General features: G+C 52.7%; 1 protein-coding gene across 2 annotated transcripts in view; it reads right to left on the bottom strand.

The window, feature by feature from the left end:
* The window catches only part of TNS1 (tensin 1), a 145,229-nt gene that overhangs the window by 34,138 nt on the left and 94,410 nt on the right, over window positions 1-16,681 (bottom strand). For both annotated transcript variants that reach the window (XM_011932292.1, XM_011932291.1), the window contains 3 exons: window positions 14,212-15,786; window positions 2,760-2,956; window positions 1,832-1,907 (listed from right to left, as the gene is read on the bottom strand). In XM_011932292.1, the coding sequence (XP_011787682.1) occupies window positions 1,832-1,907; window positions 2,760-2,956; window positions 14,212-15,786 (1,848 nt within the window). The remainder of the gene's footprint in view (window positions 1-1,831; window positions 1,908-2,759; window positions 2,957-14,211; window positions 15,787-16,681) is intronic.

Here is a 16,681-nt window from a genome sequence, read left to right as displayed (position 1 = left end):
CTCCTGAATTCCTCATTCCCCCGGTTCCTGGGCAAGTGGGCCCTTCTGCTGAGGCAGATGAGTGGGCGACACTAAAGCCAGGCAAGCCTTCTGCTTCCTGAGAGAAAAATTCCACACGTTTCTCTGCCTTCTGTCTTCTCTCCCTAACCCTGTGTGTCTATGGAACCTCTGACTTCTTCTCACCAGGGCACCCATGGCTGGCCAAGAGGAGGGGGAGAAGGCGGCAAAACCCAGTTCTCGCCCAGCCCAAGTGGCTTCCACCCCAGGCAGGGTGATGTCCTTTCCCTGGCCATTTAGGGCTAACAGCGAATGGAAGCAGATGTCAGCTTGGAAAGAGAAGGCCTGGGAGAGAGGTTCCCCGCGGTCACAAGAGGCTGCAGAGTTGACTCTTGCGTCACCTGCTCTAGGTTCACCCTGTCCAGCACAGCAGCCACAAGCTACACGTGGCCGCACAGCACTTGCAGAGTGACTAGTGTGAACGGAGATATGCCATAAGTGTGGAACACAGACTGGGTTTTAAAGACTGAGTATGAAAAAGAACACAAAACATCCCGTTCTTTTTCACATTGATTATATGTTGAAATGCTAACATTTTAGACTGGGGTTAAACAAAACATAGTAAAATGAATTTCAGCAGTTTCTTCTTACATTTTATAAGAGATTGTAAAATAGCTCAATATTTTTATTGACTTATTTGCCTATTGAAAGGATATTTTGGATTTAACAAAAATGTCATTAAAATTAATTTAGCCAGTTTCCTGTTATGTTTTTTAATGTGACTACTAGAGAAATTTTAATTATAAATGTGCTCATATTATATTTCCATTGGACAGTACTGCTCAAGGGAGAGCCACAACTTCCAGGGTCCGCCAATCAGTCACAGCTTCAGCCTCCTCATGCCCAAGATGGCAGCCAACACAAGTTCTGCTGGCACATGGGCCACGTACATTGCCACATTCCTTTCCAGTACAGGACAGCCAGCCCCCAGGGGAATGCACAGCCAGCTCCAGTTCTCCCTCCTCTCGCCACTGCCAGTGGATAGCTTGGGCCAGGCCCAGTCAACCTGATCCCTGAACAGCACCAGTGTCTCCTTCTTGTGCTGACCCAGGCCTCTCCTGAGTACACTGAGTCCCTCGCGGCCTGATATTAATCCATCACTTCCTTCCCCACAACCACCTCCTCCAGTTCCTCTTCATGTCTCTTCTATAAAAAGGAAAACTGCCCCATGCCTCGGCTCATTTGGGTTTTGGCTTTAGGTGGACATGTCTCTGTCCTTTGGGGATCTGCCTCCCCAGTAAGTGTATAGGGGCTGGGGGCTAAATGCCTCTGCCTGGAGGCCAAGGATGGATAAGCTGGGGGCTCTGTCAGCCTGAGGGTCCTGGGTCCCTCTCTCCTTGGTAGAAGCTAAATAGGTTGCCTGTAATGGAAGAGGTGTCTGGATGCAGGCAGAAATGGAGGTCAGAAACAAAGCCAAAGCCAAGTCACAAAGAGTCACGCTAAGATGGTGGGGTCTTTTGAGTGTGGACGGAAACAAGACTCTAAACAAGTAAGAAAACTCTGTAATGTGGGAGCCCAGAGTCCCACAGTCACTCAGTCTGGACCCTAAAACTGGGGTGGCTGCACCCATAGATGTGTGAGTGTGGACGATGGAGAAGACAATGGCCACAAGCAATGGAAGAGAAGGGGCCATGGCGGTGAGGAGCAGCACGTGCTGGCCCCACCTGGGGCACTGTCACCTCCAACCCTCAGGCCTGGGGCACTCCCACAGGCACGGTTGAGCTGAGGGGCTGAAGGGGACACAAGGAAGATGGGCTTCACAGGGAATTCTTACCCCCACTCGGCGGTGGGCTGCTCGGGGAGGTTCCCTCCATCTCCTCGAAGGCCTCCTTGTAGCTGTGCAAATGGGGCTGTGGGAGAATACGGGGAGAAAAAGAGGGAAACCATGAGAAGGAGAAGTTTCCCCTTCAGATGAGCTGGGGTATGAGGACAGTGAGTTAACCAGCCCCCAGACCCCCTCGTCAGACTGGCTCCTCACTGGTGCTCAGGGCAGGAGACAGGTCCTGCCAGAGGCAGGAGAAAAAAGATATCCACAAGCCCCTTCTATCCAGAATGACTCATTAGCCTGGCTTTTACAGGCCAGTACACTCGCTCCCTCAATGTGGCCCGTGGACCACCTACATCTGAATCTTCCAGGGCACACATTTAGAATGCAGATTCCCGGGTCCCATCCAGATGTACTACCCTGGAATCTCTGGAGGTGGATTTGGGAAGCTACAGTTTTAACAAACTCCCCTTTGGTTTACTCACGCTGTAGTTTGAGACTCACTGCCTTCAACTACTGAAATGTCTTAGAAATGCAAACCTTTTGGAATGAAAATTAAAGTTCCTGAGAAGAACCTTATAACTGCAAAGGGTTCAAAAATAATTTTTCCCCTCTCCAGGATCTAGTGTGGAGTTTTGAAATTGTGTTCACCTATATCATCCCCAGGATTCTTACCACCTTATTAAGGTACTCGCTAGGAATCAAAAAGGAAACTTCTATCTCAATATTAATGCAAGAAGTGGGGACATAAAGCTATTTAAGGAAAGAAATGGGCCCCAGATTCCACATGTCAGAGAAGAGAGTTTGGGTGAGGATGCAGGGGGAGGCAAATCACTGAGTATACTGATATCAGTGCCAAGTTGCCCGTCAGGTTTCTGGAGATTTAAAGTGGGCACCACTACCCTCTGTGGCCCCAAGATACAGCTTAAGGACTCACCTCTTTGGGTCGCCCTCCAGGATTGAGAGCGATGGTAAGAGCCAGCTCCGGGGAGACACACTGGACAGGGGAGCGAACCCCAGGGCTACGAGGGGACGTGGCTTCTGGAGACTGGTTCTCATACTGTCCATCACTGGCCGCCCGCCTCCGCAGAGGGGCTGGGGGCTCTGCAGGCTGCTTCTCCCGAGCCTGCACCCCTGGGAGGAAAGCAGGGTGTAGAGGACAATGAGCGTTTTGTGTAAGAAATGATCAATCGGCCTAATCCCTTCAGAGAAGGCAGTGCCTCCTAGCTCAGAGGCCAAGCTGGGGCTGGCCTGCCATCCCCCAGTGTCTTCCCCTCAGCCCTCCTGGGCCCAACTCTGTTCACACCCCAGGTTTTCTCTGCAGGAGAGGGGATCTGCTTAGATTGGCTCAGACTTCACCAGGAATCTCTCCATACAGGGCTGAGACCAAGAACACAAAGGACTGATACAAGAAACAGATGTCAACTACTTCCAACCCCTGGAGGCGGAGGGCCAGAGCTTCCAGACAAGGGAGGGGAGGTGGAGGGAAAAGAGAGTCTCCAAGGCAACTGCATCAACCAACCAGCAACATCAAGCCTGTGGGGAAGAACTCTTGGAAAGAGCTAAATTGCATCATCTTGCAAATGGCGCTCCCAAAGAGAAACAAAGACATGACTAAGCCTTGTTACGAAGTCCCCGGCCCCATTTGGCCTCTGGGATAATTTTGGCTTTCTCTGGGGTTCCCCATCTTCATCCGGTGTACTGCTGAACCTCTTACCAACTCCCCTTATACTGGCCCCTTAGCTCCCCGCCCCAAAGATGGCGGCAGATCCCACCGTGTCCCTCCCAGCTGAAGAGCAGGCAGAGAGAAGTCATGTGCTCCATCTGCTTTTCTGTACTTCCCATCCCAATCCCATTCCACAGTCCTGGGGATGCTGTTAATCTCACCCTCCTTCCTTCCCACTCCCTCTTCCCACAGCTGGGCTGAGGCATGGAATCCATTGCCTCATTGAGCTGGCTCCCAGAATCCTAGAAAACTTACTTCCTGGGTCCCAGAGGCCAAGACCCAGCCTGAAGTGTGGGCTTCTGGTCCTGAATATCTTCTGGGAAGAGATTCCCAGCCCTGCTTTCACCACCGCTAGGACTTACCAAAGGCCCCAGGTCACATGGGTCAGTGTGTGTGCACAGATGCACACACACTGCCAGCCCCGAGGAATGTGCCAGTACAGCCAAGCAGAAATCACCCTCGTTCAGACAGAAACATCTTCTGCCATCCACAGTGAGGACTGCATGTCCCCAGGCGCGCCTCCCAGCACCCCTAGTCTGGCACAGTCACAAAGGCTGCCACAAACAGCACCACCTGTGAAGACTTCCTACTTGTCATGAACAGCAGGCTGCCGGCTGCCAAGCCTACGGGCAGACACACACTCACACTCACATAGGTAAAGCCGCTCTGAGACACGCCCTCATACTCTCCCATAATCAGGGGCTCCCATAATCGGGGGTGGGGGGGTGCGTCGGGAGAGCAGCAGGACTGGCATTTGCACATTAAATGCAGAAGGTACCAAGAGATGCCCTGAGTCTCCGCTTTGGGCTCTTTATTAATCAGGGGCAGCCCTGCCACCATCTCAGCTAAGAAAATAGCACCTAGGATGGGGACAGTAAACTGGACTCTGACCTCACTCTGCCACTTACAAACTGTTCCACTTAAAGCAAATAAGCCCCATGCCTTGAAGAGCCCTTATTCACAGAATAGAAAAATAGGAGTCCCATTAGACCCAGCCAGGGGCTGCCAGCAGCATCTACCTGGAGAAAAGAACAGTGTGGTTTTGGGAAGGGTGGGCAGCTTGCTTCCTGCAGCAACCCCACACTCCCAGGCCTTAGCTCCCCAGAGCCCCCATCCCACTCAGGTCTCCTGGGCAGCTTGGACCAACACTGCCACTGGTTTCATTCTTGGCAAAAACATTAGAGAGAAACAGACATAGCCATTGATTTTCTAACAATAATTGTGACAGAAGAAGCCCATTTGGGAAACGCTCTTGGGGTTTGGAACTGAGTTCAGCCCCAAGGTTAAAAGAAATGCATTAGGGCTGGTCTCAGTTCCGGGCTCCTCTGCCCCCAGTAGCTCTTTCTGGCAGATCCCTCTGCCTTTTCAAGGTGTGGCCAGTTTCCCTGCTGGGGGATCTGACGTTTGCCCTTAAAAAATAGATCTGTTTGCATTTGAGGCACCGAATGTCCTGGAAAAAACAAGAACATTCTACCCAACCTTCCCAAAGCTTTCTCCACGTTCAGGGGCCACGGATGCCTGCAGCAGCCTGGGGTGCAGGGGGCACCTGACAACTGTAGAGAATGTGAGATCCTGGCATGAGGCAGTCAGCCATCTGAAGGTAAGCTGCACCTTCCCAATCCTCTCTCCATCACCACCAGAATGGCACATGGGAGCATGTTCTGACCAGAGGCAGGGAAATGGAGGGAATGACCTCCAAAGAGCTAAGGAGCTGCAGAGCAGCACCTCCCTCTGTGGAAGGGGGAAGACCCTGCATTCCACTCCCACGGGGCCAGCCCCTCCCCCTGCAGAGCACCAATGGCCCCAAGGCACCAATGGCCAGTCAGGGCCACTCACATTCTTTGAACACAGTGTCCCACTGTTGTCCCCCTTGGCAAGCCCAGATCTGCCTGGAGTGTCTGGAGAGACATGTTCCCTCTCTCTTGTCTTGCTCTATGGGAGGGGAGACTGGCGTGGCAGAGGGGAGAGAAGAGAGCCCCATTGTTCCTTAGCCAAGCTGGGGTGTCTGGACACAAGCTGACAGCCAGTGTCAGGGAGAGAACACCCTCTCTCACGTCCCAGAGGCTGACCGATAATAAAAACAGGCCTGCTCTCCCCACCTCCCTCCCTCCCGCCACCACCCTCCACCCCAGGACTTTCTCAGTCTTTGGTCCCATTCTCTCTCTCAGGGCCTCCGTCTCCTACACCCACGCAGGCAGAGGCAGGTGCCTTGCACAGATACACATGTGCATGCTTGCATGTGCGCGCACACACACACACACACACACACACACAGCCTAACAGAAATGGCAGCAGGACACTGGGATGATGGGGGTACATAGTGGGGCCACTGGGTCGCCCTCAGAACCTCTAGGGCCAGCCCCTATCCCAGCAGGAGGCTATGTGGCCAGAGGAAGAAAGGAAGAGAAGCTCCCAGGAAGCTGAGAGGGCTGGGGTGCCCTTACGACAACAAAGTATCTTTAGAATCCTAACACCCTATGTTCAAGGAGCCCTGGGGGTTCTCTAAGGGCTGCTTCACACATGGGCATCAGGCCTTCCCCACAGCCCTGCCAGGATGAGCAGTTACCCTGGCCCCAGGGTTCCACACAGGCCCCCAGTCCTGAGGAGCAGGACACCAGAGCAGCCCCTTTCCCAGGGAGGCGTCACTCTGCTGCCAGGACAGTGCTGTGCTGGACAACAGCTCACTCCAAGGCTCCCCTAGCGTGAGCCGGACTGCTGGAGGCAATCCCTTCATCTGACACACACACACACTCACACACACTCACATACCCTGCAATTCTGGGAGCTGTAGCCCTGACACAGACCGATACATGTACTTTGGCAAAGCACTGCTGCCCACCGCCCCAGGATCACGCGGATGAGTACGCTGGTGTCAGGCTTCATGATGCGCCTCCTCTGCACCCCCCAAGACTGGCCACTGCCACCCTCACAGGCCCAGCTCTTCTTTCCAGTCTTCCGATTTCCAAAAGACTGGATTCCTCAGCTCCAGGTGGTAGGGCTGGGTGTCCGACAGCATGCCTGGGGCTCCGGAAGCGAGGGCCACCTGCTGGGCCAGGGCACCAGAAAGCCACACGGCAATCACACTAGCAGCCCTAGGGCAAGCCATGCCAGCTCCCCTTAAGGCAGGCCCACCATCCCAGAACCTGCCCCTACCCAGGCCCTGCTGAACACTGCACTCCCCACCACTAGGCTGAGAGAAGGGCAGAGGGAGAAGAGAGGAGGGAGGGGCAGTTGAAGGGAGCAGTCTACTAGAGCCGTCTCCTGATCATCCCTGGACTGGGAGAAGGAGGGGCCATGGAGGCACCAGATACTGCCATTGGGAATCAATAGTTCCCATCACCCGTAGGCCTTTTCCTGGAACTGCTCAGGGCCATGGTGTGGGGCAAGCCTGAGCACAGCATCTTCCCTGACCCAGCCTCCGGGGTCAGAAGAGCAGGGGAAGGAAGAGGTGATTCCCTGGCCCGGGCTCAACGCCTAAGGGCCTGCGTGTCCCAGAGGTCAGAGGCAGGTGTTAGTGGATGGCATCATTCTCAAATGAACTACCATGACCCCAGTGAAGCATCCACGAGATCCAGGGCATGTCAAATCCAGTGCAAAATACACAGCAGGACAGGACTATCATCTGTCCACTTTTCAGATTGGGAAATTGAGCTCTAAGTAATTAAGAGACTTGCCCAAAGTCGCAGAGGTGGTCTCAGGCAGGGCCAGGACCCCAGCCCAGGGCTTCTGACTCTTGGCCATGGGATCAGAGATGAGGAATGGGACCAAAGGGGTACGCTGTCCCCAGGATGTGCCATGCTCAAGAGTGGACAGAGCAGCAGGGGCTGGGGCACCACTCTATGTTGTGTCTGGTGGCCCCAAGCAAAGCTCAGCCTGGCTCCTGCTGAGACCTAGCCCTGCAGCCCAGGCAGTCTGGCCAGGGTGGCCAGAGTGCTGAACTGTCCGGAGCCCTCACTGAGCACCCTCATTGCAAAGGCCTGCATCTCCGCAGGGGACTCTGAATGTTAGTCTAGTCATACCAAACATTGTTCCCAGCAGGCAAGGCTAAGGCTAGCATGGGGCCCATGTTCATGCAGACGTAAGCTCTGGCTCATGCAGAGAGGAGGGATGGAGACAGAGGAGAGGATAGTGAGAAATGGGGGAGGAGAAGGAGAAACAGATGGAAACCAGAGAACAACAGAAGAGGGAGAGGAAAAGACAGAGGAGAGAAGGAAGAAGGTGGGAAAGGTTTGGAAGGAATAGCACATGGAGAAGGAGTGAAAAAGAGAGAAACTGATGCTCAAAAGTGGGCCAAAGAACTCGAAAGGCAGAAGGGGGAAGGAGAGCCACCCACCAGAGAGGGAGGAAGATCGGAGACGGTGGCGAGGAGGGGGCGGGAAGCTGCCACTGTGTCGGATGCCCTGCAGCTTGGCGTTGTATGCTGCCCACCCCCACCCCAGGGGAGCCAGCAGGAGTGGGAGGCAGGCAGGAAAGGAGGATATGGGGCAAGGCAGGCATCCCACCAACAGCACAGGGAACAGATGGACATGGGAAACACAGAGAATGAAGGAGACGGGGCATTAAACAGGACAAAACAAAACAAAAACAAAGAGAAAATCAAGATTAGTTGGTGTTTTAACTCTGGGATCTGGGCACACACTGGAGGGAGATGGGGAAGGTGTCAGACAGGAAGAGAGGGGGATCCAAGGTCCTGCTTCTCTAAAAGGCAGTTGGACCTCCTGCTGGCCAGCACCACAGTGTGTCCCTCTCTTCTAACCCCAGGGTGGAAGCAAAGGTGCCAGCGTGGGACCAGGAGACTTGACGTATCCCTCACCTGCTCCCATAGGCTGCAGGCCTGTCCCTGGACCACCCCTCTTTTCCTGGGCACCTGCCTCTCCCTGGACCCAGGTAACACACCCAGCCTGAGCCCAAGTGTCACCCTCTCTCACACTCTGGCTCCTTACCACAGCCATCTGAGTGATCCTCTTTCTTGGGGAACACTTTGTGCTTTTCTGCTCTGGCCCCCAGCTCCTGGTCATCACCAGAAAAGTCCTTAAGATGAACCTTCTCAGATGCACTAGAAGGACATGCTATGTTATCCTTTCCTTGCCCCTTGTTGACTCCTAACCCACCTTCATACCACAGGGGCCACATGAGTGGTCAACACTGCCCCTGCCCTGGCCCCCAGAGCTTGAGCTATGTTACCTTTCCTCTTCTTCACAAGCTGCTCCATGCCAGTTCCTATGCTGGGTCCCTCTCTTATCTGTAGTCTCGAAACGTGGGAGGCTCCAGGACTCCATCCTTGGGACCTCTCCTTACCTGTCCTCAACCCCTTGGTGACATTGCCCAGTGCTATGCTTTACCTGGCATGTATACGTTGACAATTCCCACATCTCTAAGTTCCAGCCTCTTCTCCTTAACCTCTGCAGATGTTTCATGGTCATCTCAAACTTAATGTGTCCAAAAATCATGTTTCTAGTGTTCCCCCTGAAACCTGCTCTTCGTACATTGTTACCCATCTCAATAAAGAGCAACTCCATTCTTTAGTTGCTCAGGCCCCAAACCTAAGCGTTGTCTCTGACCTTTCTCTTTCTATCTCGTTCCATGTGTAATCTATCAGTAATCTTGTTGGCTCTACCTCCAAAATATGTCCACAATCCGAACACTTCACCCCTTTCCATGGCCACTGCCCAGCAGCTGCCACCTAACTGCTCTCCCTCCCTCCATCCTGCCCACCCTGGTCAATTCAGAACAAGTCGAATGATGTCACCTTTGGGCCCAAATCCTTCCTAAGGCTTCTCATGCCATATAGAGTAAAAGCCACCACTCTTTCAATCACCTCGAAGACCCTCTGTAAGCTGTCTGCATTCCCATTTCCTCTCTGAACTTGTGTCCTGCTATGCCTCCCTTGATCACTCTGCTCCAGCCACACCAGGCACACTCCTGCCTCGGGGCCTCTGCACTTGTTGCTCCATGGGGCTCATCTCTCACTGCCCAGTCCTGATCATCTCATGGAAAGTGCAGCCAGCCACCCCCTACCTCTCACTGCTTTATCTCAATGGCACGTATCACCTATCTGACATAACCTATGTATATGTGCTTATTTGTTTAGTATCCATCTCTGTCATAAGGGCAAAGATCTTCATTTGTCTTGTTTGCCACCATTTTCACAAAGCCTAGACTGGCAAGAAGTTCACTAAGCCTAGACTGGCATTAGAAGTTCATGTCTAATGAATGATTGAATGAGCCTTGAACTCATCTCCTATTTTCAGAACAAAATGTAAAAAAAAAAAAAAAAAAAAAAAAGGTTTTCAATTCAAGTTCCCAAATCTTGACATAAGTATTTCCTTCTATCTTTATCTATCCTTTATTCTAATTTCATGAAGAAGCATCTCACCTCCTGGTTGAGCCTAATTTACCTATGTGGACTCCTAGGTCTATCCCCTCTTACCTCCTTAGAGACCTTATTCTATCAACTTCTTTCTTTCTCTTCTTTTTCTCATCCTTCCTCCCCACGTCCAACCTACTCCCCTCCTCTTCTACATACAAACATTCTCATGACTCTTATATTTACAAAAAAGTCCCCAATCTTTCACTATCCTCTTTAGCTACCACTCTCTCCCCTCTTATCACAAAACCACTCAAAAGAGTAGTTGGCTTGCTGTTTTCACTCCTTCTCCACTCATCCTCAATCCCCCATAGTCTGGTTTCTGTCACCAACACGCACTAAAAATATGCCTTTGATGTTTTACACAGGGTTGCCTAATTTGCAAGCCCGGTGGATTTTTCTCAGTTCTCCTCATGATCTCTCTAGGCTGACACTGCTAACCTCCTGCCCTTCCTCCGTGAAACCCTTTACTGTCTTGACTTCTGTGATGACATGCTGTCCTGGTCTCCTGCCACCACCCGAACACTCACTCTCAGCCCCTTTGCAGCCTCTACCTCCCTTCATGGCCATTCCATCCTAAGTTATTTTCTCTCCAAGCCCTCTGACATTGAGATCTCATATACACCCAAAGCTTTAACCATCACCTTTGTGAGAATGATTCCAAAACCTGCAGCTCTTCCCATTCTTTCAAGCTCAATTCCAAAGTTCAGCTGCCTTCCATACGTCTCTCCCTGGAGGCTCTACTGTCCCCTCAAACTCAACATGTCTAACACCAAGGCTTCATCTTCCACCCAATGTCCTCCTTCTGCCTTCCTGCTTGTTAAGAGAACCATCATTCTATTTCTATTCATGGAGCTCAGAATCATTTCTGATGAACCCTCTCCCTCACCCACTCCAGTCAATCAACACATAAGTGCATTGGTTCTACTCCCACAGTATCCATGGCATCATCTCTTCATTTGCGTTCCTATGGTCAGCACCCTAATCCAGCCCCGCATCACTTAGGCTATCTAATAAGCTCCCGGCATCTCCTGGCTTGAAGTCTCTCCCATGTAGTGTCCTTCCTGCCCAGACCCACCAGACACATCATCCTGAATCTCAGCACCAGTCATGGCATGTTACCCCTGTGAAACCACAGGAATGGCTCCCTACATTGCTGCCAGGTAAGATGCAAGCTCCTTAGTCTGGTATTGAAGACTATCAAGAGACAGACCCCAGGCTACCTATCCTGACCTGTCCCTCACAGAGACTATATGCTCTCAATCTACTTGCCATGCTCCAAACATTTTCTTTGCTCTCCTGTCTTCACTGTGAACCCTCCCTGCCCAGTGATCCCAATTACTTTCAAAATCCTATCCATCTTCCAAGGCTCAATTTAAAAACCACACTTAACACTGCCTCCCCCAGCTCCGCTGATAGTGATTGCTTCACCTCTCTCCTTCAGAGCTTTCTCCTTACCTCTCTTATTACAAAAGACTATCTTAAAGTTCTAGTTCTTTTTCCCCCTACTAAACTCTAGACTCCTTAAGGATAAGATCCATATCTGATTTCCAACATGCATTGAAATCTCTACCTCTAGAGACATCTGAGATCAGTCCAGTCACACAATCAGGGACATAAGATAACCCAGTTGGACTCTCCAACTCTGACTCTTATTTCTTTTTCTTGTCTTATTGCATTAGCTAGGACATCCAATACAATGTTAGATGTAAGTGGTGATAACAGACACCCTTATTTTGTCCCTGGCTCTAATAGGAACACTTCCAGTGCTCCACAGGAAAGTGTGATGCATGCTATAGGTTTCTGGTCCCTACCCTTTATCAAATTAGAAAACTGCCCCTACATTCTCTATGACTTAAACTGGAATAAGGCAAAAGGGTGATTGGATCAAAGTGGAATAAACCAGGGACATGAGACTGAGGTATGGAGGACAGCCAATGGGGAAAAGGCAGATCTGGGGGAGGAAAGCCAGGAGAAACCAGATCAAGTTCATGGCCATGAAGAGGTTCTCCCACATATCTGAGCTTCCTAAGTTACTCATGTCAAAGCATATGTTCCAGCTTCTTACAGCAGAGATGTAGAAAGAGCAGAAAGAAGTAGTGCTGAAATCTATCTTCCCTGCCTTCCAGACTGTTCTACACATTGATCTTGTCTGTCTGCCTTTATCTACACAGGCACTGCAGATACCCTGAAAGGCTACTAAGGAAGTTACACATGCAGGACCTGCTGACATAAATTCTGTTATAATGACAGGGCTTGAACCAAAGAGGCAACTTCATAGCCCTGGGAACCAAATATAACTGTCCCCTCTATACATTTCATCCCTTCTCCTGAGTCACTCCCAGTTGATGGAGGAAATGGAAACAGGGTTAAGGAATGGGAACATTGTGCCAACAGTATCCTTCCTTCCCTAAGATTTCATGGCAGCCAAAGCCTGAGAGGCTACAGAATATGGAAGTTGACAGTCAAGCCCTCGAAAGCTGGTAGGAGAGAAAGGGCTAAAAGGCAGTCCACTACAAGATGGGCATCCTCCTAGGGCCATTAGGGTTATGACCTCCTCTTGAGCAAGCTCCAGGAGAGCTACACGGAAGGGTTCTTATAGGGGAGGAAATGTATTCTGCTCCCCCAGAGAGAAGGCTTCTGGATCCTGCCCCTCATTAGACGAACATGTCACTAATCTTTAGGCCACCACTCCAACCTCACAAAATATTGGGAGGGGAATTAAATTCCCAGGGAATTCAGACAGCCCCATCCCTCTCCCCTCAATAAAACCAAGAAGAAAAGGGTCCCTGCTGACAAAGCCGGGGGGGTGTCTTTATCTCAGGGGCCCAGATGCAGGAGAAGGCAGAAGTCAAAGCCCACCTGGACCACCCATGGAGCGTTTCATCCCTAGAGTTAAGAGCTGCTCATCCTGTGTTCCTATGCTCAGGTGAAAGGAATGGTTACTGCTAGTTCAGCTCTCTATGGGAGGTAAGGCTGATTGCCAATTTCCGTGGTATAAATACTCCCGCAATGGCCAATTTCAAGCTATTATACCAATAGTGGAGATGGGGACTCTGCTGTGCTTTGAAGTACACGAGCAGGGAGCCTGTGCCCCCACACCAGGTCCTGAGCCAGCTGGCCTGCCCCAAGCTGCTTCCCTAAACCCACGGTCCATCTCCAGGGAGGGTGTCTCCTTCCCTCCCTGCAGCTGGCATGGTGACTCAGCTTCCCCTAAATTTAGGAAAAGGGGTGGAGGACAGAGACAGCTGCCCAGGCTCCTCTCCTCCTCGCTGAGCTCCCACCACCCTGTCAGCTGAGGGGCTGGCACAAGGTCCACCCAAACCCACAGTCTCTGGTCCACCCCTGTCTGGGCTTCACCTCCAGAATAAAGTCACCCAACAGGTCTTCCTGCCAAGTTCAGCCACCCTTGTGGAATGGGCATAGGCTTAGACCAGCGGGAAGGGAACCTCGCAACTGTCCCTCCCAACATGGTCCTGGACATGCTGCCATTTCTTGCCTTTGTCTCCCCAAAAGCTCTTCTGAGTGTCCCACTTTCCTCTCTCCCAAAAGAGAAGCCTGCTCTCTGACAGGAAAAGGAGCTTTTTCTCTCGGTGCCTGCTTCCCATACAGGGCTGGCTCTCAGCAAAGACCAACAGGAAAACTGACTCGGAAGGGGACCCTTGGCATCCCCACAAAGACAATATCCTGAGAGGCCCCAGCAGATAGAGCCTAAGGGCTTGAGGATACCATCTCAGCTCTTTCATGGCCTCTGGGAGTGGAGCCTAAGGGGGAATTTGAGTCTATAAAGACCTCTCTCCAGCTTTCTCCACATCTCCCCCAAGGAACTGAAGTCTGAGGACAGACAGCATGACAGGCAATTGCAGAGTCTCCTCTCTGTCTAGAAAGTCTGTACTCCAACCCCAAAGTCACCACCTCCTGGAAGCTTTCCCTGACTGCCCTAGGTGGTAAGCTTTGCTTTCCCAGGCTCTGGGATCTTGGTCCCGCCTCTGTCCTGTCACAGTACACATTACTCTCTAATGAAATAATCTGTCTGTGTACCTGTCCACTCACTAGACTGTAAAATCCTTGAGGGCAGGAATTGTTTGACATTGAACTTTGAAACTTGGTGTCTGACTCGGTGCCTATCAGACAATGAATGCAGGAAGGGATAACTGGCTAACATGTAGGCTCCAGAGAGCCTCCTCCCACCAGTGAAAGCAACACCTGCTTAGGGGTCATGGCTGGACCTGTACCTCCCCCCAGGAAGACCAAATAAGGAAAGGATAGAAGGAGTCAGAACGGAATACCTCTTACCTGCTACCCTGTGGGCCACCAGCCCTTCCAAATTCAATGGCTCCTCCTCTGGAGTCCGGGAGGGATCTGAAGTCGCTTCCTTTGGTGAGAGCAGAGGCTGAGCAGTGAGGCCAGGGAGAGAGGCTGGGGGTTGCTGAGGCCCTAGAGGGCTGTGGGTGGTCGGAAGGAAGGCAGGCAAGGAGGAAGAGGCTGGGCTCTTTGAACGGAAATCCTGGTTAGGCCCAGCTGAACACGGCTGATAATCATAAGGTGAGTAAGACCTGCCAGGAGGGACAGACTCCAGAGAGGCCCGTGGGGCTGGCTCAGGGGTTCCCAATGAATGCCCAGTGGTGATGTAGCCAGATCTGGACTGGGTCAGTGGATGGGACTGACGGGAGGATCCGGAGAGGGGCTGGGAGGAGAGCGGAGAAGCCCCTGGCCAGGCCCCGGGGACACTCTGGGACTTGTGTAGTGGGGCAGCAGCGGAGGCTGGCTCCAGGTCCAGCATCAGCATGTTGAGTGCTTCGATGGACTGTTCAATCTCCTGTTGGGAGGCTGCCCGCGGGAACTCAGGGAGACTGGGGATGGGGGTCTCTGCCAACGGCTGAGGGCTGGGCCTGCTGGCTACAAGACTCTCCAAGTGGGCTCTTTCCTGCTGGCGTGGAGCTGGGCGAGGCTGCTGCTGCTGCTGCTGCTGCTGCCATGAATTCAACCCCCTTTGCACAGCCTCCCGGCTGCTTCCCCCTCGGACTGGAGCTGGAGGCAGCTGGGGTTCGGCTTCCGAAAAGGATTGAGAGCGGAACATACTGCTGGGGTCATGGGCATAGTGGGAGGTGGTCACTGGCTGTGGCCAGGCTGGGTGGGGCCCCTCCCGCTGGTAGCCAGCTAAACCCTCCTGTGCAGAGTAGGAGGGCCGCATGGGGACCGTGTGGCCAGCATGGGCAGGCCCTGCCCGGCTGGCAGACTCGTAGGGGTAGCCTCCTCCATTGACCATAGGCTCCATGGGGTAGGGCTTGTCCAGACCATTGGTCAGTGGGGGCAGGGCCTCTGGGTAGCCCCCCTCACTGGTGTTGGTGACCCCGTCCAGGGAAGACAGTGTGCCCACGCTGCCCGCACTGTGACCATCCTGGTTTGGCAACTCATCATCCAGGATGTCTGTCTCCCGCTCAGATGCTAATGCCCCGCCATTGACATGAACCTGGGCAGGGACAACGTGGCGTCCAGAGGAGGGCACAGCCGGGCCCCCCGCTGGGCGGGACCTGAGGTGCTGGGTGTGGTACATGGCGCCTTGCTTCTCTCGCTCTAAGCCAAAGCCACTCAGCAGGCGGTCCAGCTCCCGCTTCTCCTGGGGACTCAGGGCAGCAGGGGCACTAGAGGCCCCGGGGACAGGCTCATCAGTCTTGTCTGTCTTGGTGGAGGCCGTGGAGTTGCCCGAGTCGCTGCTCACTGAAAGCGTGTGTTCCACGTGGTTGGGGGTGGCCGACAGTGCAGGACGTGTGGCATTAACAGCCCCAGTGCTGCCGTGCAGGGAGTCTTTCTTCTTCACCTTGGCATACAGGCTCCCATCTAGTGGCCCCTGCGTGTGTCCCACCACCTCTGCAAGGGACAGAGACCGGAGGGGAGACAACAGACAGCAGACATTAGTGGGAGGCAGGGATCATCCACTCTTCCAGAGAAAGAAGCTAAGAGCTCCCATTCCCTGCATCCTAAAACCTCCTCTCAGCACCCTGAGATGGGGAAAAGGGGAGATGACAGAAATACCTCTACCCTAGGCTTTGGGGCAGAGCCTCAGCAACACAGGGTCAGGCAGTGGAGCCCAACACTGAGCAGGAAGCACTGGGGGCAAATCGCTCCAGTCCCAAACCTAGCTCTGGCATTTCACCAGCTTCCTGACCAGAGGCATGAATAACTCCCTGAGCCAGTCTCCTGGTCCATAAAATGGGGATAATAATAGAATCCGGTTGAACCATGTGAAATTGCCAATATTCATTAAATACACAGTGCTTCGAGTTTAAATGAGTTGACACATGATGTGCCGAGACCAGTTCCTGGCACGTGGTGGGAGGTCAACAGCTAGGAGCCCTAACCATTGCCATTATGAGTATCACTAATTCCTGAATGACCATTTCCAATGCATCCTCAATCCCCTCTGCCACCCCACCTCAGAAAGTCTCACCCCTGCTTCGATTTCTGGAGTTCCCACTCTGGATTAGAGGCAGAACGCCAAGACAGTAGCCATTGCCTTGAATGCCCATAGAGGTATCAGCATGGATAGCCAGTCGCCCCTGAGGATAGCCTTTGCCCAGGTAAGCAGGGGGAGAACCCAGGAGGACAGTAGGGTGCAGCAAAGGGCCTCACCATGCCCAAGGTGGTGGCGGCAGGGAGGCTGAAGGCAGAGCTGGGACTCTCTCAGACAAGCTTGCCCTCAGCTAGATTTGTCTCCAGCTCAATGCAAAGGATGTGCTAGAACCATTCAGAGATACAACATCAT

This window comes from Colobus angolensis, unplaced genomic scaffold (assembly GCF_000951035.1).
Source record: "Colobus angolensis palliatus isolate OR3802 unplaced genomic scaffold, Cang.pa_1.0 Scaffold95, whole genome shotgun sequence".
Lineage (NCBI taxonomy): Eukaryota > Metazoa > Chordata > Mammalia > Primates > Cercopithecidae > Colobus > Colobus angolensis.
The sequence above is the reverse complement of the archived record's forward strand: the minus strand, read 5'-3'. Positions and strand labels throughout refer to the sequence as shown.